Genomic DNA, 20,756 nt, shown 5'->3' with positions numbered 1-20,756 from the left:
TATATTTGCAAGAATTATTTTGTTTGTTTTTGTGTTTTTGAGTGCTTCAGTATGTAATTTAATATAGCACTTCAATGATAACGTGCCACAGACAAGAACTGAGTAGAGCAGCTAATTAAAATAATTTAATTGGTGAATTGTTGTAGAGTTAATTTACATTGCCTTTGTTTTTGAAACGTTAGCTAGGAGTTGTCTCAGCTTGTGGCATCTGTTTAGTGTGATTGAAGAAGATTTATCTTTCAAATATGTTCTTTGAAAGCACCGAACCTTCTTTTAATCCTTTCTACAGTGTTGAAACATTATTGCCAACGTAACATACTGTCATTTAAAATTAAATTGAAGCTGATGAAGGAAGTAAAAAATTAATTCAGCTAATGTATTCAGCATTTTCTTTTTGTTGTTTTTACAAAACCCTTGTATAATTTAACTAGATATCGGTGTTTTTGTGTACAAAAACAAAACGCATCCCCCATTACACATAACAGTGTATTAACCCTGTGCTGGGATATTCAGTACAAATATGACCAAAATATGAAGTAAATCCATTCACCTGTACTTATCTCTCTAAGATTCACAGTAAAATAAATCAATGTAGTGATTTTGAGCAAATAAGTCATTCCAACTTAAGAGGCCCTAATTCTTGGGAAGTGCCTTCCCCTTTTGTGGTTTATGATACATGATACAATACGGGGATGGATAAAAGGGTCCCAGGTACTGTAGGTCTTGCATACATGTGTGACGGGGTACACCTGCCCCTGTGCGTATTTTAAGTTTGGGTTATGTAGCCCAGGTGATTTAAAATGTATAGTTTGTAGTTGGGCACAGTACCCTGTCACAACATGCTAAAGAAGATTTATGGAACTCGCATGATTAAAACATTTGTTTTTGACCTAATTTTTTCCATGCTCGGATGACCTAGGCAGATAATATTAGTATCATTTAAAAGGGTTTTTCAACAACAAATAATTAATTGATGCAAGAATCATGCAACCCTCCTTGGGCTACTTGACTCAGAATGATTTTTTTTTATTTAAAAAAAAAAAAACTACCTTTGAACCGAAGTCATTCATTTATCATTCCAGACAAGCTATTTTGAGATGCTGTGAGTCCACAGTAAAGGATAAACTGGCAACAGCTCTTAATGCTTTTGATCACATCCCCCAGTTGAATACAATACTAGCCCCAATGACTGAGTGGAGAAGGAGACTGAGTGGAGGGAGGCTGAAGACAGAAATCTGATACCCAGACACAAACTCTGTGGAAGGAGGTATAACCATGCCCATGTAATTGAACTACATAACATGTTAAAAGATTAGTCTCACAGCTAGTATTATTAGGTGTCAACAAACAACTAGAAAATACACAGCATTTGTGAAAGGCTGCCACACTACAAGCTAGTCTGTTGTTCAGCTCCATTACTTTAAATCGAAGAGAACATAGCTCAATGTGTAATGGTATCTGACATTATATTGGAGAAGCTAAAAATGCCATAAAAAAATCCCAGAGAATACTATTCCAAATAAAACAGTTTTGACCAGTCACATTTGGACAGTGTTTTTACTGCAATCATCTTCCTTGAGCTGTACAGCTCTTTGTGGTCCTTTTAAATGCTGCCCTCTTTTCAATCACCTAGTCTTGTTTTCATACTAGTGTATTAATGCCATTGTAATGTCTACACAGCTTAACACATGATAAACCCTGATAATCCTCTCTCAACTGATTAAAGCATTTGCATATTTCTTTATAGCGTCGCCAATTACAATGATTTTTTGTTCTAGGTAATGCAATCTGTGCATTCAAAACCTGTAAACTGACAATAATGGCAATCTAACATATCATGAGGAGTGTGTATGGTGAGAGATCTATGTATCTAGAACAATTGCAAAAGATTCATTTTAAAATGTGTGTATTTTCAAATGATCAGAAAAACAGATGCCATTATTTTGACATACAAAACTGAATGAGCACTGTCATTTTTAATTACATTGTATTTATCAAACTTCGTGGATTGTAACACAGAACATCTTGATGTTTACTCTTGTCTGTCTACAGGCACAGACAAACCAACTTCAGGAAGTCATTCATTAGGATGCTAATTGGACAGATTCACAGAGTGAAATCGCCCCAGAATGCCTTGCAGGCAAGAGGGAGGCTGAAGTGGAACAAACCGTTTCAGTAAAGACAGAAATATTTCAATTAAACAATAAAACATTAATCTAGAAATATACAATTTGTCATGGTCTTACTTAAATTCCTATATGTACTAGTCAATATTATATATTTCTTCCAAAATATGAGACAGCCAAAATAAATAAATAACCCATTTTAGTTCACAGTTCAAAATACGGTACCATGTCCATATATATAGTACAGCTTCAAAGTTTAAAAGGTTGAGATTACATATTTTGAGGTAAAAATTCAAACTTGTAAACTACCAGTCAGCCACATTGCTTGACTTACTATAGTTTTACCTCATTGTTTTAAGTTATAGATGAATAGAATACATGTATAAGTTATATTTATATTACATTTTTAAAAGGTTGTATGTGAATGGAGACTTCAGAAGGCTGGCTTCCGCTAAGCGTTATTACACGCTGTGCAGTTGGGAGGTACTCCGAATAGGAAGTGAAAGGATCTGAAGCATTTTCAGCCATTGCAGACTTCACACTTATTTCCTGTATGACAAAGATGGGAAACACATCGTTGCAAAAACAACAGATTTCCTGTGCTCCAGTGGACAGAGCAACATATGACTTGCAACTGCCTATCAGAACGCATGTCATAAGAATATGCATGTCTTTGAATCACTTTTAGGTATGCGCTGCAGCTAAATTAATTATAATAAATCTGTATAAATCAGTGTGTTTTATGCATATGGCAAATTTACATGGTAAGAAACTAAAATGATGCAAAGCAAACAGCTTTTTCTGCTTTTTTTCCCCCACTTACTGAATATCTAGCTTTAATATGCCAAGTAAGGATGTTAGCTACTGTTCTTAAACATGATTGTGTGACGATCAGTAAAGCATAATGAGCTTTTCTCACCCCCAAAAAATTGATGAAATAAAAATATTTAACAGCACAGCTCCAGTTTAGGATGATTGTTTTAGTGCGAGTCCACATGGTTCTAACCCTTTGAAGCACCACTGCTTCAATCCAGAGGAAGTCTGCATAATTTATATAAAACAAATAGCCAGAAATACAGTAACTGAAATTTCATTAGATGTTGAAGTGCAAAGTGTTCTTGTTATTTATTAAAGCAGATGTAAAAGTTGCTTCTACATTTTGCAAAGCCCAAGTTCAGATTACACTACGCTGCATCAGTGACAAACACATAATCACTTCAGTAGATGCATCGTGTGCCGTTTTGAACTTGATTATAAGATCAGAAGCAATGAGAGATGGTAATCATTTAATCCTCTAAGAACCTAGAAGAGCTTTTGATTTCTCAAGCACTTAATGTTTCCAGTTATAGAATTCCAATTGTCGGTATTCAGCAAACATTTTAGCTTGAAAAAAACAACAGTTGGTTCTTTTTATGAAATGTAATACCGTCTTTCCATAAACAATCCTAAACCACTTTCAAAATATAAGAGAATTTAGGAAGGGTTGCAGGTCACTGTGCTGGGCACTGTAACAGACAACAGGTCCTTTGAGAATTCATCTGCCAAATCTCTTCATGGAGAGCTATGTCATTCATTCTCATCGACAGGACAGAGAATGGGAACCCATTATACTGTGCGTCCATCTGCTTAAGTATAAAATGACACAGGAGGGGGAGCAGAAAGCTGTAAAAAACAATGACGGCAACCAATGTTGTGTCAGCAAGACAGATGGGACAGTGGGAATTTCATCTATAGCAGAAGCATGTGCGATTTGAGCAATTTCTTTTATAAAGACATTTATCTTTTTAGAACATTAATGATCATAAGCCAACATACTTAAGGTTAGCGCTTAATTATGGGGATATGATCCAGCTAGTCGAGTTCTCATGATACACATTAAGTAAATAGAAATGAAAGACATTTGCTAACTGAAAAGAGTTGGCATCTAAAGTGCAAGCAGATTCTAATGCTCAAAGACATACCTATCAGTCTGTCACTCTGCATGATTACTTAATGCAACAGAGTGATGTGCATTGACCCTTACAGCTATGAGAATTTAAGTCTTGGCAAAATCAGCGAAATTACAATAAAATGGAGACATAATAAAGAAGGAAAAACAACAAATGAAAGCCATCCCTTACACTGTAGAAATGTAAGTTTCCATAAGCTTGTCACAGCTTGATGAAGGCTGAAACGTTGCTCTGTTTTTAACTTTTTTAAATAATAAAGAATGGCAATTTGATCTATGATCCATTATTATGGTGTTGCACCTCGTTTTGTATGAATCGTGAACAATAAGCTTGTCATTGAAATGTAGCAATGTCCTGCAAGATTAAACACGCTTAAAACAGGTGCCCAAAAAAACACTCCAGTTGCAAAACTACAATCTTGCGTATGTTTACCTTGCTGAAGAAGGTTAGTCTGGGGATTGCTTACACAGAAACCTTACTCTCCTGGCTCGCCTATATTTCTGTTAGGACTGCCTTTAATTTTCATTTGGAGTTTAGATATAGGGGCATTACTGTATCTTTATTACCCCCCGTTACTGATCTTGGCATACATGTTTAAATCCAATAGTTTAGATAAATATAAGTGGTCTGGACTGCAATTTCCAAATGACAGAATAAATCACTCTTCTCAATGCTAATTCAGTGGTCTCCTTTGGGGAACCTGCACATGGTAGTCCAAGGGTGTGTGCCAATTGCACAGCTTACTGGCACTTATTCCAGGAAAACCTGTAGGTGTTCTAGGCATGTTTGGGGAGGTACAAGCAGTCAAATGGGGACAGCCTTAATAGGAAAATAATATTAATCACTGCAACAACAACATAGATATAGTACCTTTTAATATCCCATGGGTCCCTTCATGCATTTGTGACACATAATTGGACAAACAATCTAGATACACAGCAACTATGTTTCACAGTTACTGAGTCATTAATCAATTGATCAAAGAGATTGTTTTTTTATTATTTTATGTAGACTTGGAAAACACGGAAAAGGATTCAACTAGTTAGGCCACCACATGTGAACATTGAAGCAAGTGACAATTAGTAAACTATAGCCACAAGCTTATTTAAATCAATACAGATGTATTTTATACAGTTTATACAGCGCCATAGCCAGGATGTGAAGAGTATACACACTTCTAGTGATATTTCTCAAAAAAAAATATTTCTTACATAAATCAAATAAACAACAAGCACTCACATGGCCTGTTCACCACAAAACAAGTGCTCTGCAAGCTGAGGATATCTCTGTTGGGATGCTTGTTATCACTGCAGAGCAGCTTACACTTTCCATGGCTTTCCTAAATTGATTCATTATGGGGTTTAATGCGTTGTTTTCCTAATTATAGAAGCAAAAGAGTTTTACGATAGATAAGTAGTATATAAATAAAAAAATGTATTTAAAAAAGTGCACCATTATTTTCATGTTTAGTAACGGGCCTGGGAATTGTTCCATTTTAGAGATTGTTATAATTTGATATTAACAGGGGTGAGGTCATTTTTTGACAATGTGCATAAGCATAGTCAGTGCCACCATGACAGATGCTGAATTCCTCTATTTTACCACTGGTACATTTTGTTTGCTTGTTTACTTTCCAAATAGCTATGTTCAGGTGTCTTAGCTCGTCATCCATCACTGACATACTGTATGTTCTACCCATGTTGGTCATCCTGTAGGATTTCTGTCACTAATGGTTGTCTATGTCTGTTTTGCAGGCTCTCATTTATCATAGGGTCCCTCTAGTCCACCAAACATATTCTTTAGAGCCTTTCCCTTAAAAATCAATCTCTTCAACTAGTTGTTCTTGTGGACTGGACAACTGTCTGTCTTCTTGAACAATTCTCTTCTAGCCAATCAATTCAGAAAACTTTGCAATTTTTTTAGCAACCTTCTAATTTATTTTGATGAGGAACTCATTTTTACACATAGAAATTTTAGTTACTTGCTTAGCAACAAATGGGCAGTTGCTAGTCATCCAAAAGTGAAAAAACAAACCACAAGACTGTTTCTACATAAAAACATTATTCGCTTTATGTAAGTCTTAGTGAAAGGTTTGAAATTTTACATTTACAGGAAATAGGAACATCTGTATGTAGGTTGCACAAATGCTGAGCTTACCTTCATGCACTCTACAATCTCCAGGAGTCGTTACTTTTTTGCAATCTAAATTTATGTTTTTGCATATCATTGAACCTAAACATACAGGATATTATGTTTAACCCATTAGACTCCAGACTGTCTGCTGGGCTTGTTAACAAATTCTTAAAACACCTACTGCAGCCTGCATCCTTTTCTCTGTTACAGTATGTTGTGATTGTTACCGAGCCAACAGGCAAATCACAGCCTTGCCTGTCCTTATAGGGAAGCAACCTACAACCTGGAACAGATGATTCATGTTCACATTTGAACTGTTGAAGCCATTTAAAAAAAGATCATAACATTTCCATGTGGCAGTGTGACCCGCCCTTGTGTGTATTTTATGTTTATGTTGTGTGTGGTGTACTAACGTTGGTGTATATGTATTGGTACCAGTGCTCAAGTCCCACTACAAAATGTGCCAGAATGCACTGTATTTCAACAGCAGTTCAAAATTAACTAAGAGTAACATACAGTAGAAGCCTGTTCATCCGAACAGCTGGGGAACAGCAATGGTTCATATTAATGAGTGTTCAGATGTTTACAGAAACATCAATATACATACATATATAGCATTCTCAAGGTTTATTTAAAAATAAGTATTTTTTTCTGATAGACCCAAACCTGAGTTTTACACTGTATGCAATGTCACTCTGCAAAGCATATCTGACAGCGGTACTGAAGCATTATATACAAGTATATTAAATGTAAAACTGATTCAAACACGTGAAGCACTGTTTTTATTCGTATGCACATACATATCAGTTCATTGCTTTCACAATTTTTTAAAACGTTAAAAAAAGGAAAAACTATAAAACTTAACTATAAACTGAATACAGTACTGAAAACAAGTTTCAATACTATTCTCAAAACAACAGGCTGTATTCCATAGTGCTGTTGGTCCTTCAGTTTTACGCTAACATTTGTGAGGATTTCCCCCAAAACAACAACGAACATAGTTTATGACTTTTGAAATTAAATAAGTGATACAGTATCACATCTTTATTAGCTTGTCTAACTAGGGTTCCACCTGTAATTTGTAACTTACGTTTCTTATCAATAAATTCACATTTACTATTTTAACTGTCTTCTCTTCTTACAATGTAAAACGTTTTTACTGGTATTGTTCAAAACTGAAGATTATATAACATGGCTAGGCAAAGATCTGTATGCAGCTACCAACAATTACTAGACACGAAACCCCAGACCCGGCACAAGCAGGTAAGAATGGAAGCATATGTGAAAGCGACTGCAAGTGTAAATCACGGTCAGCACATGCTAGGATAGAAACAAAAAATCATATCCCTCTTCCCACAGTATACAATGAGAAAAAAGTTTAATTAATATTTTATGTTTTGTTTTTCTTTTACATTAAATTTCTAAATATTGTGCATATAAACCAGTGGTCACTGGATTCAAACAGGACTGTTGAAAAACATTGAAACAAAAAAGTGTGTCAATTATTCTATCTTTCAGGCACATGGAAAAACTTCTTGCTTCTCAATTAATTTAACAGAAAAAAAACATGAATCAGAAACAATATTATTGATTGGCAAAGGTGTATCCTTCTTTAAAGTTAACAGCATTTAAAGGAACAAAAGAAAACATCAGGTTTAAAGTAAACAGGTCAACAATAACTGTTGTTAAATAATGTTAATACCAAGTCTCATGACAATTCGCTATGCTGTTCTCCAGATAGCTGGACAAATATGAAGAGTGACGTACAAACTGTACATAGGACCGCCTCCACTTCTATGGTACACTATCTAACCGTGCACAATTAACTTACCCTTTAGGTCCAGGTGCATACAGAAAAAACAAACATACAGCCTGGGCTTTTAAAATAACTAAAATATGCAATGGGCCTGTTTTCCTGTCTGTAAGATACTTCCTCTTTGACTTTTTTCTATTTTAAAAAAGAAAGATCATACATTTATTGATTTCTTCAAAGAAGCCATATTAGTTACTAGATTTTTTTTTTTTCTTTCATTATCAAAATATGTTTTAGAATAAATCTGGCAATAATTATGTAAAAACTTCAAAGTAAAAGTATGAACAGTGCTATTTTTTAAGACTAATTAATTCTATTGGGACCCCCCTCCACCAACACATTTATTTTGTTTGGCATAATAATACTTGTTTATCCATATAACTGACTAGCAAACACTAATTTATTAACTCATAAACCAGCAAAGAGGAGAATACATAATTTTGAAATGCAAATATTGAATCTATGCCTCTCTACCTACTCATCTAAACAGCTCTTTCAATCTATGTACTTTAATAGGGAGAGATGGATATATGTTAATATACATTGAAACCCAAAAGGTAATAAATTACAATTTTAATTAAATGAATGGTCCATTTCCATGACAACTACAGTAAACAGTTAACGTGCAGGAGAAATGATTCATTTACAAGCCTGGCAACATTTTAAATGAATGTACTCTGTTACTTTCCTTCACAAACAAGAAAAAGCTTTATCCCTATCGTAATAGCAATGATATATACTTGCTTCCTTATAATCTCCGGAACCAATTAGGTTTTCTGTTTGTATCCAAAATTCTGTTGACAGTGAAGACAGACGAAAAATAATAATGCCAAAAATGTAAAACCATCTCACTGTTACATTTGTGAAGGCCTGCAGTGAATTCCTGAATACGATTCTCAGTGTGGAACTCCAATTCATATAGCCACAAATGTATTCCTTTTCACTGCACACGGCTCTAATAAAGGCGACAATGACCTTTGCAAGTTTGAATGTAATGGTAATGGACTGTTTTACTGCTAACTCCCAATATAGAAATAACTGCTTGCCTGGCCAATTTAGAGAAATGTGTAACACAACACAACATAACACAGAACAGATAGGTTTCAGTATTTATAAGAACGCTTAATGCAGATTTTATATTTTTAGCTTGGTCATAAGAATACACCTGTCAAGTCTGTTTATTCTATCAAAGTCCTTACAGCACAGTTCTCTATTTTTATTAAAATCATGTTTTGAACTTATGTCTAAAAACAAACATTTCAGTAAGCTTCGATATAGAGCTTGTCATAAAACACATGTGTCAATGTTATGATATGCAAGAAGGGAATATGGAGCTGGTCATGGAACAGCCATCTGATGGGATTATTGTCATATGCAGTAATATACATCTTACTGAATGCCAAGGGTGTGGTTTTGGCTGGGGGGGTTCGCACATCAAGTATTATTTATTTGGCATGTTTCTCATGTGTTTGCACCTTTGAGACCTCTCCCCATAAGGTTTATAGTTTATGTTATGGAAGAACATATTGGAGCTACTGTACAGTATATATAAGCTTTAAGAGATCAGGAGAGACAGATGGTACCATTTCTTCAAAGTTCTTGCATTCTCTTATTGGGGTGTGTGCCCCTTCATTTAAGTTAATTAAATCCCAGGTTAAGGGACTTGCGATTTGAAAAACTAGTATTCAAATGAAACCGGTATAGATACAGAAAGTTAGAGAATCACTTTTTGAGTGTAATAAATTAGTCACTGCTTAACATTACAGAACAGTAAACAATTGGGACCATGGTCACTTCAGGGAGTTCCAAAAAAGAAAAACAAATGACACTTAAGTACTATAAACAGGATTTTACAGTATGTGATAAACTGCACACACTTTTTACATTAAGAAAAAATAAAAACAAATCTTGTACCCAACTAAAACCAAGAAATTAAGGAAAATCTCAGAAATACTATATCATTTTACAAACAGTTATGTGCATTACATTTTCTATAAGCTGGTTCCTTGTAAAAATGTTTGGGGACGCTCTCTCATAAGAGATGGATAAAAATGATCATGTGCCTCATAGAAACAACACCCGTCAATGCTCCGTCATAAAAAATGATAATTAAAATGTACACTTTTTTTTTGGTATTTTTGATTTCTTAGCAAACAGTGTACTTCACCCAAATCCAAAAGACCACCTAAAGTACTATTTTGTAATCTCTCTATTAGAGTAAACCTCACCCTCCACCTTCTGCAAGTAGGTATCTGCCTCACTTACACCGATAATTTCATTAGAAACATAAGTTTCCCAAGAAAATAAGATTTATAGTGAATGTATTTTTTTATCATTAAAGTATACAAGAAGAATATGGTACTGTAGATCCCCCATATTCATTTATGCGAGCTAATCTAAAGGTTTTAGATTTGTTCTGCTTTCTACCCACTAAAATACATTGTGAATGCATAGTGAAAACATTAATTAAAGGCGATTCTTCCTAAAATGGACAGAATGGAACAGAAGAAATGCATGTGCAATGCTTAAAATCTGGCTACAGCTTTTGGAAAATCAGTTTATATATTTTGAGGTAGATATAAAGATCTGTCACAGTAAAATAGACCCCTCTGACCGATATCTATGGGAAGGTAGGACAGAGTGTAGGACAAATCACCTGGTATTTGTCATATTTTATTACAAACAAAATCTAAATTTATTTAGACAGAACAAGTCTCTCAGCTAGAAAGTTAAATGCAGTATATGTCATGCACGAAGACTGTAAATACACAAATGCACTCTCTATTAAAAAGTGAAAGGCTTTATGGTTGTGACAGTTTTGTAATTGAATGGCAATTCCCTAAACCACCGTGGTATATTTAAATGCTGAAGTAAAGCTTTAAGCAAAATCATTCTCAGCTACAATCTAAAATAGAACCCATTTTTGACTTTCATTAGAGATGGAAAGGTACCCTTGTACATTTTTCAACAACTGTCAAATATTACACAATTTATTACATAAAAAAATGAAGATAGGTTGAGGCTCACTCATCAGTTACTTGGGTATTAAAAGCCACACATCAATGATCCATTAGTGGTCTTTTCAATGGGCGACGTATTGCAGATAGGACTCCTTTTATTGTGCTTTCATTAAGCTCATTGTGTCAACGGTAAAAAAAAAAAAGAAAAAAGTACTTTACAGAATTTATGAACTCACAGCATCCACAGGCAAGAAGTTAAATTGCAGGGGTGGTGATACTTCCTTTCACAATAGTACAAAAGAGATTTAATTACCTTGATATTGTGGCAAAAGAAAAGGGCAAACTTTGAATATGCAATAAATGTGCTCATGCTGGGCACTAGCAAGGGCAATTTGCTACTGATCTTTCAGAGGATTTCCGAAACTCAACGTTCCCTTGTGGAGAAGTGTCAGCCAATTATAGAGTATTGTTGGCTACAGTGGTTATGGGACTTTGATAATATCCCCCCTCTTTAGCTGCTATGTTAAAGTTTTAGATCATAGACTCAACACCAGTGCACTGATATTAATAAAAAAAGAAACTTCCATGGAAGATTACGGGGAAACAGATTATTTTATGAAATTGTGAGAAACTATTGGGTGAATGGCAGCTGCAGGTTGGGTTAATCCATGCTTCACTCACTTGGGTCAATTTAAATCACATAAATGGCGCGTGTGTGGGGAGGGGGGGGGGGCAGGGAATTGCAAAGTCAGCCTAGCAAGTTGTAACTATTTTAATTTAACTAGGGATTTCAATCATTTGGAGTTGAATCATTAAAATGTTTTCAAAAGATATGTACGTGAAATATACAGTAGAGGTCACCTGTAGTGTTTATACATTAGGATGTGTACAGTGCAAGGTTTATTCATTCAGTATTTTCCACATACACAGTTGATACACATGTAGTGTGACATTAATCAATCCAATGGAGGGCTTCTCATGATGGCTTTTGGTTACAAAAATGTCCAATGTGAAGTTTAAACATGTTTAATCCTAATGTTTAAAGGTTTAAACAGAATCTGGCATCCGTAAATTGAACCAATTTAGTATCCATCCATGTCTGAGAGTACAGCACTTAATGTTATATTTTTAGGTAGAATGGGAAGGGTTCAATATCCCATGAGTGCTTTTTGCATCAGTATGAGACTAAAGGTTAGAAATTAATTAGTGAGACTAATTTCATCACCTTCAACACCTGTGAGCTTTAAGGTGTTTTTTCATGTGTCGAGATTCAATATGACTATATAAAAATACTACAATTGCTCCATTTTTCTGTTCCCCCCCATGCACTTAAAAAAAAAAAAAAAAAAAGTAACACACACATATACAACACACACACTGGGCTCCTGAGTGGCGCATCCGGTAAAGGCACTTTGCGTGGAGTGCAGGATATGCACTATAGCCTGGACGTCGCCGGTTTGAGTCCAGGCTATTCCATTGCCAACCGTGGACGGGAGTTCCCAGGGGGCAGCGCACAATTGGCAGAGCACCGCACGGGGGATGGGGGGGGGCTTAGGTCAGCCAGGGTGTCCTCGGCTCACCGTGCACCAGTGACCCCTGTGGTCTGGCCGGGTGCATGAGGGCTTGCCTGGAAGCTGCGTTGTCGTCCGACGCTGTAGCTCAGGTCCAATAAATCACGGAAAAGGTAATTATGGACAACAATAAGCAGCAACGTTACAGTAAAAGAAATAAAATACAAATACACCCTTTTCCCCAAAATTTGCCAGTTGAATGTCCCCTCACAGCTGTAAACCACACACCAGCCCAGGAGGACTGAAGATCAACAGACATCCTCCCGCTGTCTTGCCAGACACCAGGTGAGCCTAAGCAGCACATGTTGCCAAGCAACTAAACCCTGGAAGACTGGTTTGTGCCTGACCAGTAGGGTCGACGTGGCTTTGTGAGGTGAACCAATCCCAGCAGATTGTCCTTCCCTAGCCTGTAGGAGCACAAAGGACAATGCAATGCCCCACGCCAGTAAAACTCTGCATGACTGGGATTCACACTCCTGGGGAGCCTTTATCATCCATTTCTGATATCTTGTGCAGCAAGAATTGTCAGTTTCTGGTAATATACATGGTCACTTGAAAACGTGTGGATATACAGTACATGGAAAAAAAAATATTGTTTTATATAACATTTATCATATAAGAAATTGCTAAATAATGGCTTTTGAAAAGAAACCTAACAATTGGAACAACACAATTGAGCTTGATTATAATGCTTCACAGACTATGAGATTCTATATTTCAGGTATTTATGGAAATTTGATGACAGATAGTTGCTTAGGAAACATGAATTACAAAAGAACAAACTACTGCATGGCCCACAATGGTGTGAGGATACCAGCACTGTATACCATGTAACCATAGCAACAGGAAGATAAATGAACTACATTCATTTAGCACATGTCTATAAATCTAAAACACACAAAATAAAAAGACACCAGCTTTCTGTTAATTACACCAAGCCAAAAGGCAGTCCATTGTTTCCCTATAATGACAAAAAGGACAGGACTTGGGTGTCGTTTTTAGAAAGGATTTGAAAAAATAAATAAATAAAAAAATACAGGACACACAAGCTTCATTCTTTCAGGTTACATGGAGAGAGCTGGACACTCTTGAACCACAAGATTCATCCTCTGAGCCACCAGGAGGAATCCTGATTATTTTTCACTTTATTATTAATCTATCCTAAACACAGGCAGTTTATAGGCAGTGAAATATGGACAAATCTATGGGAACCATTTATGTTATCCAATATGCAACTTTGCTGTCTGAATATTTTTTTCAAATTGAAGTATTTCTACTGATCATCCACCGGTAACCATCTCCGTTCACCCAAACCACTTTTCTGGTGCATCCACAATGTGACCGTTGTGTTTTAACTGTTCCAGCAGGAACAGCACTTGATGAAATTCAGATTTCTTATACTTTTGATTATCCTTTATGGGAAATTCTGTAAAGGCTTGCAGTTAAATGAAATACTAAACCTGCTTTGCTTTTCTAAGAAATTCAGAAAACCACAACGGATCCCTTTGGTAAAAAACAAAAACAAAATAAGCATTCTAAAAACATGCATTTTTGCTTTGTAAAATGTTCCATGCATAATATTTACTGTTGGCATTCTGAGAACATTAACTCATCAGACACGGTTTACCGTATAGGAAAGGCTTTTAGCAGGGTGCAAGACAAGTGTTAACTTGTAATGTGTACACAGTGAACTCATTTGTTAGATTTTCTATAATTCTTGCCAAGAACTAATCAGTCAGCTAGTTCTGGGAATCTGACATCAGTGGTACTTTGATATTAATTCAAAATAAATCAAAGATGACACAGCTCAGAGGTGGACTAGTTCAGCACATAACAGCAACCTGACTTAATCACAGGAAGGTCTTTGTGAACCTAACACTAAAGCATGCTTGTGGTTTGCATACCTGTATGGCAGAAAGCATTATTTTACTAACACGTGTGTGTGTGTGATACACAGCATGGACCGTAATGTATATTAATAAAAACTTAGGACATGAAACAGTTGTGGGAAAGAGAGTCAGCTATATCAGTGCCTACTAATGACAAAGGTCACACTGAGGATCTCAGTCAGACAAATGTAAGGATTAATAGGTAAGGCACATTTCTCCAAAGTTTGACCCACAGCCTGAAGTAAATATGATGGGTTCTACTTTAAAGAGGAAGTGAAAGGCAAATTGCAACTGCAATATGTTGTAACTTTGTTTTCTTTCTTTCAGAGAATATGCCTTTGTTCATAAAAAAGGAAATTAAGTGTAAAATACAGTAATTAACATTTAACCAACCTGAAAGCTTCCTGTACTGTCCGCTCGGGTAAATGGGATGCAACAGAGGCAAATGCCTTTTTGAAGTCTTCCACAGTCAAAAATCCATGACCTTAAAAATAAACAAAATCGATTTGATTCATTTTGAAGCTGTGAATAAATCCCCATTGAAACAATAACTTACTGCTGTGCATTCAGGATTCAGTTAGGTTTTAGACCCAGGTTACAGGTGTAATGTGATTGACCTTGAGCGATCAGCATACCCTCTATAAAGCAATAAGAAAAGAAGTCACAATTCAGGATTTTAGAGATTGCAGTGACAGAGAACCTTAACTGTAATTTAAGATTATAAGAAGATATAATCTTTCCTTCAATCTGATATGACACACCCCATTTCCTCTGGATTCACCAGAAGGCATGGACTTCAATAGATAATGTACTGGTATGTGGATTTCACTAGTGTCCTTAGATATAATCCAGTATCCAACTGAGTAGAAATAATGGCTTTGGTACTAAAGAAAAGGTGAAGCACTACACTCTTAACCACCTCTAGCTGGAGATACCAAGGTGTATTTGGTTTAACAGTTGATGTGAATACCATATACAGTATAATTATACATATATTTTTTGTACGGGGGGGGAGAGGATTGAGAATTTAAATTTTACATTATTTTAAAAAGAATGTGAAGCAATAGTCAACTTTTGCCCATGCCAATGGCATCTTCCATAGAGCCAGTGAAAAGCGGTTTGGCACTCTGTCAATATGATTAAAATGAAAAAAAAAAAAAAGGTAGAGACATTAGTTTGAGCTATCTTGGCGCATGAACAAAGGCATATAAGCTGCCGATATGATAAATATATATATTGTAGAAAGACAATGCAAGATTTAGTGTCATATTTTGGCAACTGAAACTTGATTAACGTTGGAAAAACAAAGCATCACCCATCATAATTCTTTAAATAAATCTCACGGTCAAACAAACCCTAGTAGCCATGTAAAACACCAGCTGAGAGAAATTGTCAATGTAAAAAACAATTAAATTCTTGTATGTACACAAAAACCAATGCCCTATGGGTTCAGTGGCACTTCACTCCTAACATCTCTCTATCCCTTGTTTGAGGATTACTATTATTTATTATACATTATAGTGTACATCGTGATTTAGACAAGCCAACCCCTGCTATTCTTTGAAAGAGTGATACAGGATCTTGAATATCCACAGAGAAGACAGGAGTCTTACCCAAAGTACGGTACCAACAGCTCCTACTGGATCACTGACCCACAAAAAACATATCTTGCAGCACCGGGTTTTTATTGGAATTCACCAAACTAAGTAATGACCAGGCTCAACCTTTTTGCGACAGCTGACAAAATCTGACTCCAAGGTGGTAGACAGCAGTCTCCTTTGTTTTAGAAAAAGGACTGCCAAGACTTGGCTCTCTCAGGGGAATTTGTACTATTTTATTTTTCATAAAAATGCCAAAAGGCATATTTCTTGTAACCAAATACTGGTTTTACCACATATGTAATGCTTAAGGGAATGTATAGTCTTAACTGAAACTGACATTTTTTAGTCATATTGCAAGGAACACTGAGGCAAGGCAGTTCAAATTTGGTGTTGACAGATATGCAGACTAAATCTCTTCACACACAATACATGATTGAAACTGTAAATGCAAAATAGCTCAAGCAGTAAGCCCATATTGACCAAACCAGACTTGTTGTACATATAAACTAAGGAGATGGCGTAACAGAAAGGCTTACATCTACAGAATCATTAGAATTTAGATAAAGTATGCAGAGATACAGAAGCATTCAATGAGGAATTAAAAGAGCTATCAACTCTCTTTGCCAAAGCCTATGTGAATTAATAACAAATGTCACAGCAAATCTTAAGGAAATGGGCTAGCTAAGTAAAGGAATAGAATTAAATACCGCTGAAGCACATAACAAGAACATCCGATTCCCTGTTAGTAATAAGCTGTTAATTAAATACCACCACCTTGAAATTGATTTGGAATGTACATTTGTATTTTTTTTTTTTTTAAGTGAACTCAACATACAATGGATATCAAATCCTGTGAAGATCTGTCTCGTCTTTTCGTAGTTATCTTGTGCTGCCAGTTTTCTTCCCATGAGACTTACAAAGTGATCCAAAGGCATACCTTTGGGGGAAAAAAAGGGGGGGGATTGGCGTTATTTTAGAATTGTACACAGTTCACCGTCTACATTTTCATGCAGGCTAAATTCAGTTTATATATGGAATAGGAATTTTATATCATTTTTTTTTTTTTAAACCGGCTCCATTCTGTCTGTGTTGGGAACCATACTGAGAATGTTGGGAATACTTATTCCAAAATTGTCTGCACACGTAATCATACTCATGCTCTGACACATGGCAAAAAATAGTCATGGTGGAGTCCAGTGAGAGAACAGGTTAAAAGATAAACACAGCAAATGACACAGGCTTCAGTACTATGAAAAACTAAACAATGCATGTGTGCTACCATAATCTATGGGTTCAAATGGTTTGTAAACAAAGTAAAATGGCTGTATCACCGATATATCCAGGTTAGAAACAATGACCCTAATATGGCTGTCATCTTAGGTCACAGGTCAAAGTGAAGGATGTCGTTATATTTTGCCTGCAGTTTCCACAACACTGAAAATGTGAACTTGCCATCTTAAATCTTAAATGGTTTATGAGATATTATCAGTAGAAGGTGCAGTGGATCAACAAACTCTCCTTACAGGGATGCTTAATACCAGCATCAAGACCTGCAAGCATTTAGAATAGCATCTTACAACTTGATTTTGATAAAGCTATGCTGATGCCCTATTTTGAGATAGGTACATGTATGTACACTTCCAATATATAGCCTTCAACAGTTTTACTAGTCAGAGGCCATGACCAAGATTCAGTCTTCTCTTAATAACTAAGGAATATTAATACCAAGTTAATATCAACAACAAAATGCCAGCATCCATGGAGAGAGATACATTTATCCAAGTATATTCACTCACTGTTGCCATAAAGGCAATTTTCTCATGACTTAAAATAAGATACAATTACTGACTAATCTAGACCTTCAACAACTTAATATCCTTCTTTAAAATACCTGTCCATACCTTTATACTTGGGTTTATTTACTGAGGTCTTGCTTGTCAAATCACCTGTAATGGATATAAATAATCCCAACATATCTCATTATAACCACACTTAATATCCTAAAGATTTTGTTAATTCACCCTTTGCTTGAATTTTTTTATTTTTATTTATTATATTCATAATGAATGTTTTAATGTGATCATCTGCTTATAATACTATCATAACAAAATACAATATATTCCATTTAGTTTCAGTAAAAACACACCCGTTATTCTACAAACAATACAGAACCCTAAATAAGTGGTGTGCTTTTGTACCGTTTACTGGAAGGTAAAGTTTTATAATTAAATGAATCTTATATTTTGTCTTTTGTAGGAATCTTACCAGGTATGTTTGCTTGTATAATTGAAGCCATCATTACATCTGTCTCTGTCTGCAACAGAAAAGAGATATAATCTCCAGGTTTGTGTGAGAGTATCTGCAGTACCTGTATAATAGGGTGGTAAACTATTGTTGCACGCCTTTGAATCAAAATAGTCTTGGTCTCTTGGCGCCACCCAGTGGATAAATACAATAAGTATATCTGTTTTGTAGAGGCTGACACATTTCAATAGTCTCTATGTTATAAATTAGTACTGTATAACCATGCAGACAATAGTAGACTGTTTCTCTTGTTTTTCATTATGCTGTATAAGATGAGTTGTTTTTGTTCAAGATCTTTTTGGTTCTTTGCTTTGTTTAATTTGGGATATGCTGATATTTCTCATTTCTCTTTACAGAACTGAATGTGCAAAATAAGTATTTGCATAGTGGGTTGAATATACCACCAGAAAGCATAAGGAATAAGCATCGCAAGCAATTTCTTTGCAATTTAGTTGCAATACTATGAAAGTTTCAGTACTAGGAAATGTCTGTAGTGTTGACTTTGTCATGGATTATTTTGTCTCCATAGTTTTAGAACAGAGTTTCAACTGGATTACAATGAAAAAAAGAAGTCATAGTGATGGATATCCCTCAAGTGTTTTGTATTTTCCACTGTAAATTTTACAAAGGTCATTTTTCAAGTTCAGTTTGACTATTGGTTTTGAAACCGTGCCCATATTTTGCTATGGTGTGCTATATCTTTTTAATACTTTTTTTAAATACCGATGACAGCGTATCCTGTGTAGGCAGGTTGTAACTGCATCGGGTGTGCTTGCTTTCCTTGTTAATAGAGAATGGAAATGTGAACTCTAGTCCAAAAGGGTTACTTAATCTCCCCTAAGGAAAACCACAAAAGAGGCTGAATATGGGAAATAGAAATACAAGAGAGTGATATTTAGATCTGCCAGTTGTGCTAGAAAATATGTTCAGCAGGACCAGTGATAAGATTAAGCTAATAAGAGGTAATTATGTTATTCCAACAAGGAATTATTATCATTAAATAATAATAATAATAATAATAATAATGTATATGACTGCAGAACAGATTAACGATAGGAGGATATCAGTGATAAGGTTATTCAAGGCAGTAAGTATTAGTGTTGTGATGTAATAATTATGAGCATGGTAACATTTAAAAAGGTGTATAAAACCAAGGCTTTCATTTGTATAAAAAGTCTCATTGTCATTTCATCAGGCCCTGGGGTCACAAAAGGGTATATATACAGTACTTAGTTTTTTCTCCCTATTCAACTTTGGTGTTATAAGCCTCCACCTGACCCCACATATCGTTCTACTTAGGCTGTGTGGTCCAGTGGTTAAAGAAAAGTGCTTGTAACCAGAAGGTCCCCGGTTCAAATCCCACCTAGCCACTGACTCATTGTGTGACCCTGCGTAAGTTTTTTAACCTCCTTGTGGTCCGTCTTTCGGGTGAGATGTAATTGTAAGTGCATCTGCAGCTGATGCGCAGTTCACACACCCTAGTCTCTGTAAGTCGCCTTACAGGAACTGCGATACAGGAACCCTGAAGCAAAGTAAAATCTACAATCATGCAAAGTTTAACAAGCATCATAATAATGGAATCTTTAAAAAATAATAATAATAATAATATTAATAAATATGTGAACTATGCATCAGCTTAAGAGTCACTTACAACAACGTCTCACCCGATGACCGGGGAACTGCGATGAAAAAAAAAACCACAGTAATAAACATTTTTGATACAACCATAGGCCGTCTGGTTAGGAAAAAAATAACCATCCCTCCATATCTGTACTATATAAAATGGTTACTGTACCTTAGAAGGCTTATATCCAAACAGCATGACAACAGCAACCTTAACGTCTTCTCTGCTTAGGTATCCTTTTTTATCTTCATCACAATGTTGGAATACCTTACATTTTTTTAAGAAAAATACCTTTTAGATTCCTGACGAAAAGACTAATTAAACCAATATTTATTAAAAATATTTAAGTCATTAAAAAGCTTGTGACCGTGGAATTGTTTTTTCCTCTCCAAAGAATGCTATTTTACATGTTTACGTGTTGATTTTGATGTAAATATATACAATCACGTAATATAATACATTTACTGTATTTAGTTTGAGAAATAACGATGTATTATTTATTACACAACACCCAAATATAAAATGAATTCTTGGTTTGTTTGTTGTAAGTGTACGGTAAACAATGATTTAGGTACTCACCATAGCGATTTTTTTTTTGACAACATCGGTTATTTTTGTATCATGCCTATTAAAATCTTTGTTGTAGGAATACATTTTAAAATAAAAAACAAAATAGGGCCTACAAAAACAGCTTACAAACAAGAACTAATGCAACCGAAAGTTTTGAAGAGTCGCCTAGAAACTATAAACTCTACTGGTTGGTTGATTTAGCGTCAGTTGACTCTG

The 20,756-nt window shown here is 35.4% G+C and overlaps 1 protein-coding gene across 3 annotated transcripts in view; it reads right to left on the bottom strand.

Annotated features, from left to right (window-relative positions):
* Nucleotides 1-20,747, bottom strand: part of LOC117422662 (EF-hand calcium-binding domain-containing protein 11) — a 28,113-nt gene extending 7,366 nt beyond the window's left edge. For 2 of the 3 annotated variants that reach the window (XM_058987741.1, XM_058987740.1), the window contains exons 1-6: nt 20,550-20,747; nt 20,142-20,237; nt 18,308-18,356; nt 17,944-17,988; nt 16,878-16,979; nt 14,835-14,925 (exon numbers count right to left, since the gene is read on the bottom strand). In XM_058987741.1, coding sequence (XP_058843724.1) covers nt 14,835-14,925; nt 16,878-16,979; nt 17,944-17,988; nt 18,308-18,356; nt 20,142-20,237; nt 20,550-20,624 — 458 coding nt within the window. In that variant the 5' untranslated portion in view covers nt 20,625-20,747. The remainder of the gene's footprint in view (nt 1-14,834; nt 14,926-16,877; nt 16,980-17,943; nt 17,989-18,307; nt 18,357-20,141; nt 20,238-20,549) is intronic. The other variant, XM_058987742.1, reaches the window with a different exon arrangement.
* Between the last annotated feature and the right edge of the window lie 9 nt (nt 20,748-20,756).

Source organism: Acipenser ruthenus, chromosome 15, assembly GCF_902713425.1.
Source record: "Acipenser ruthenus chromosome 15, fAciRut3.2 maternal haplotype, whole genome shotgun sequence".
Lineage (NCBI taxonomy): Eukaryota > Metazoa > Chordata > Actinopteri > Acipenseriformes > Acipenseridae > Acipenser > Acipenser ruthenus.
This window is presented reverse-complemented; position numbering and strand designations above follow the sequence as displayed.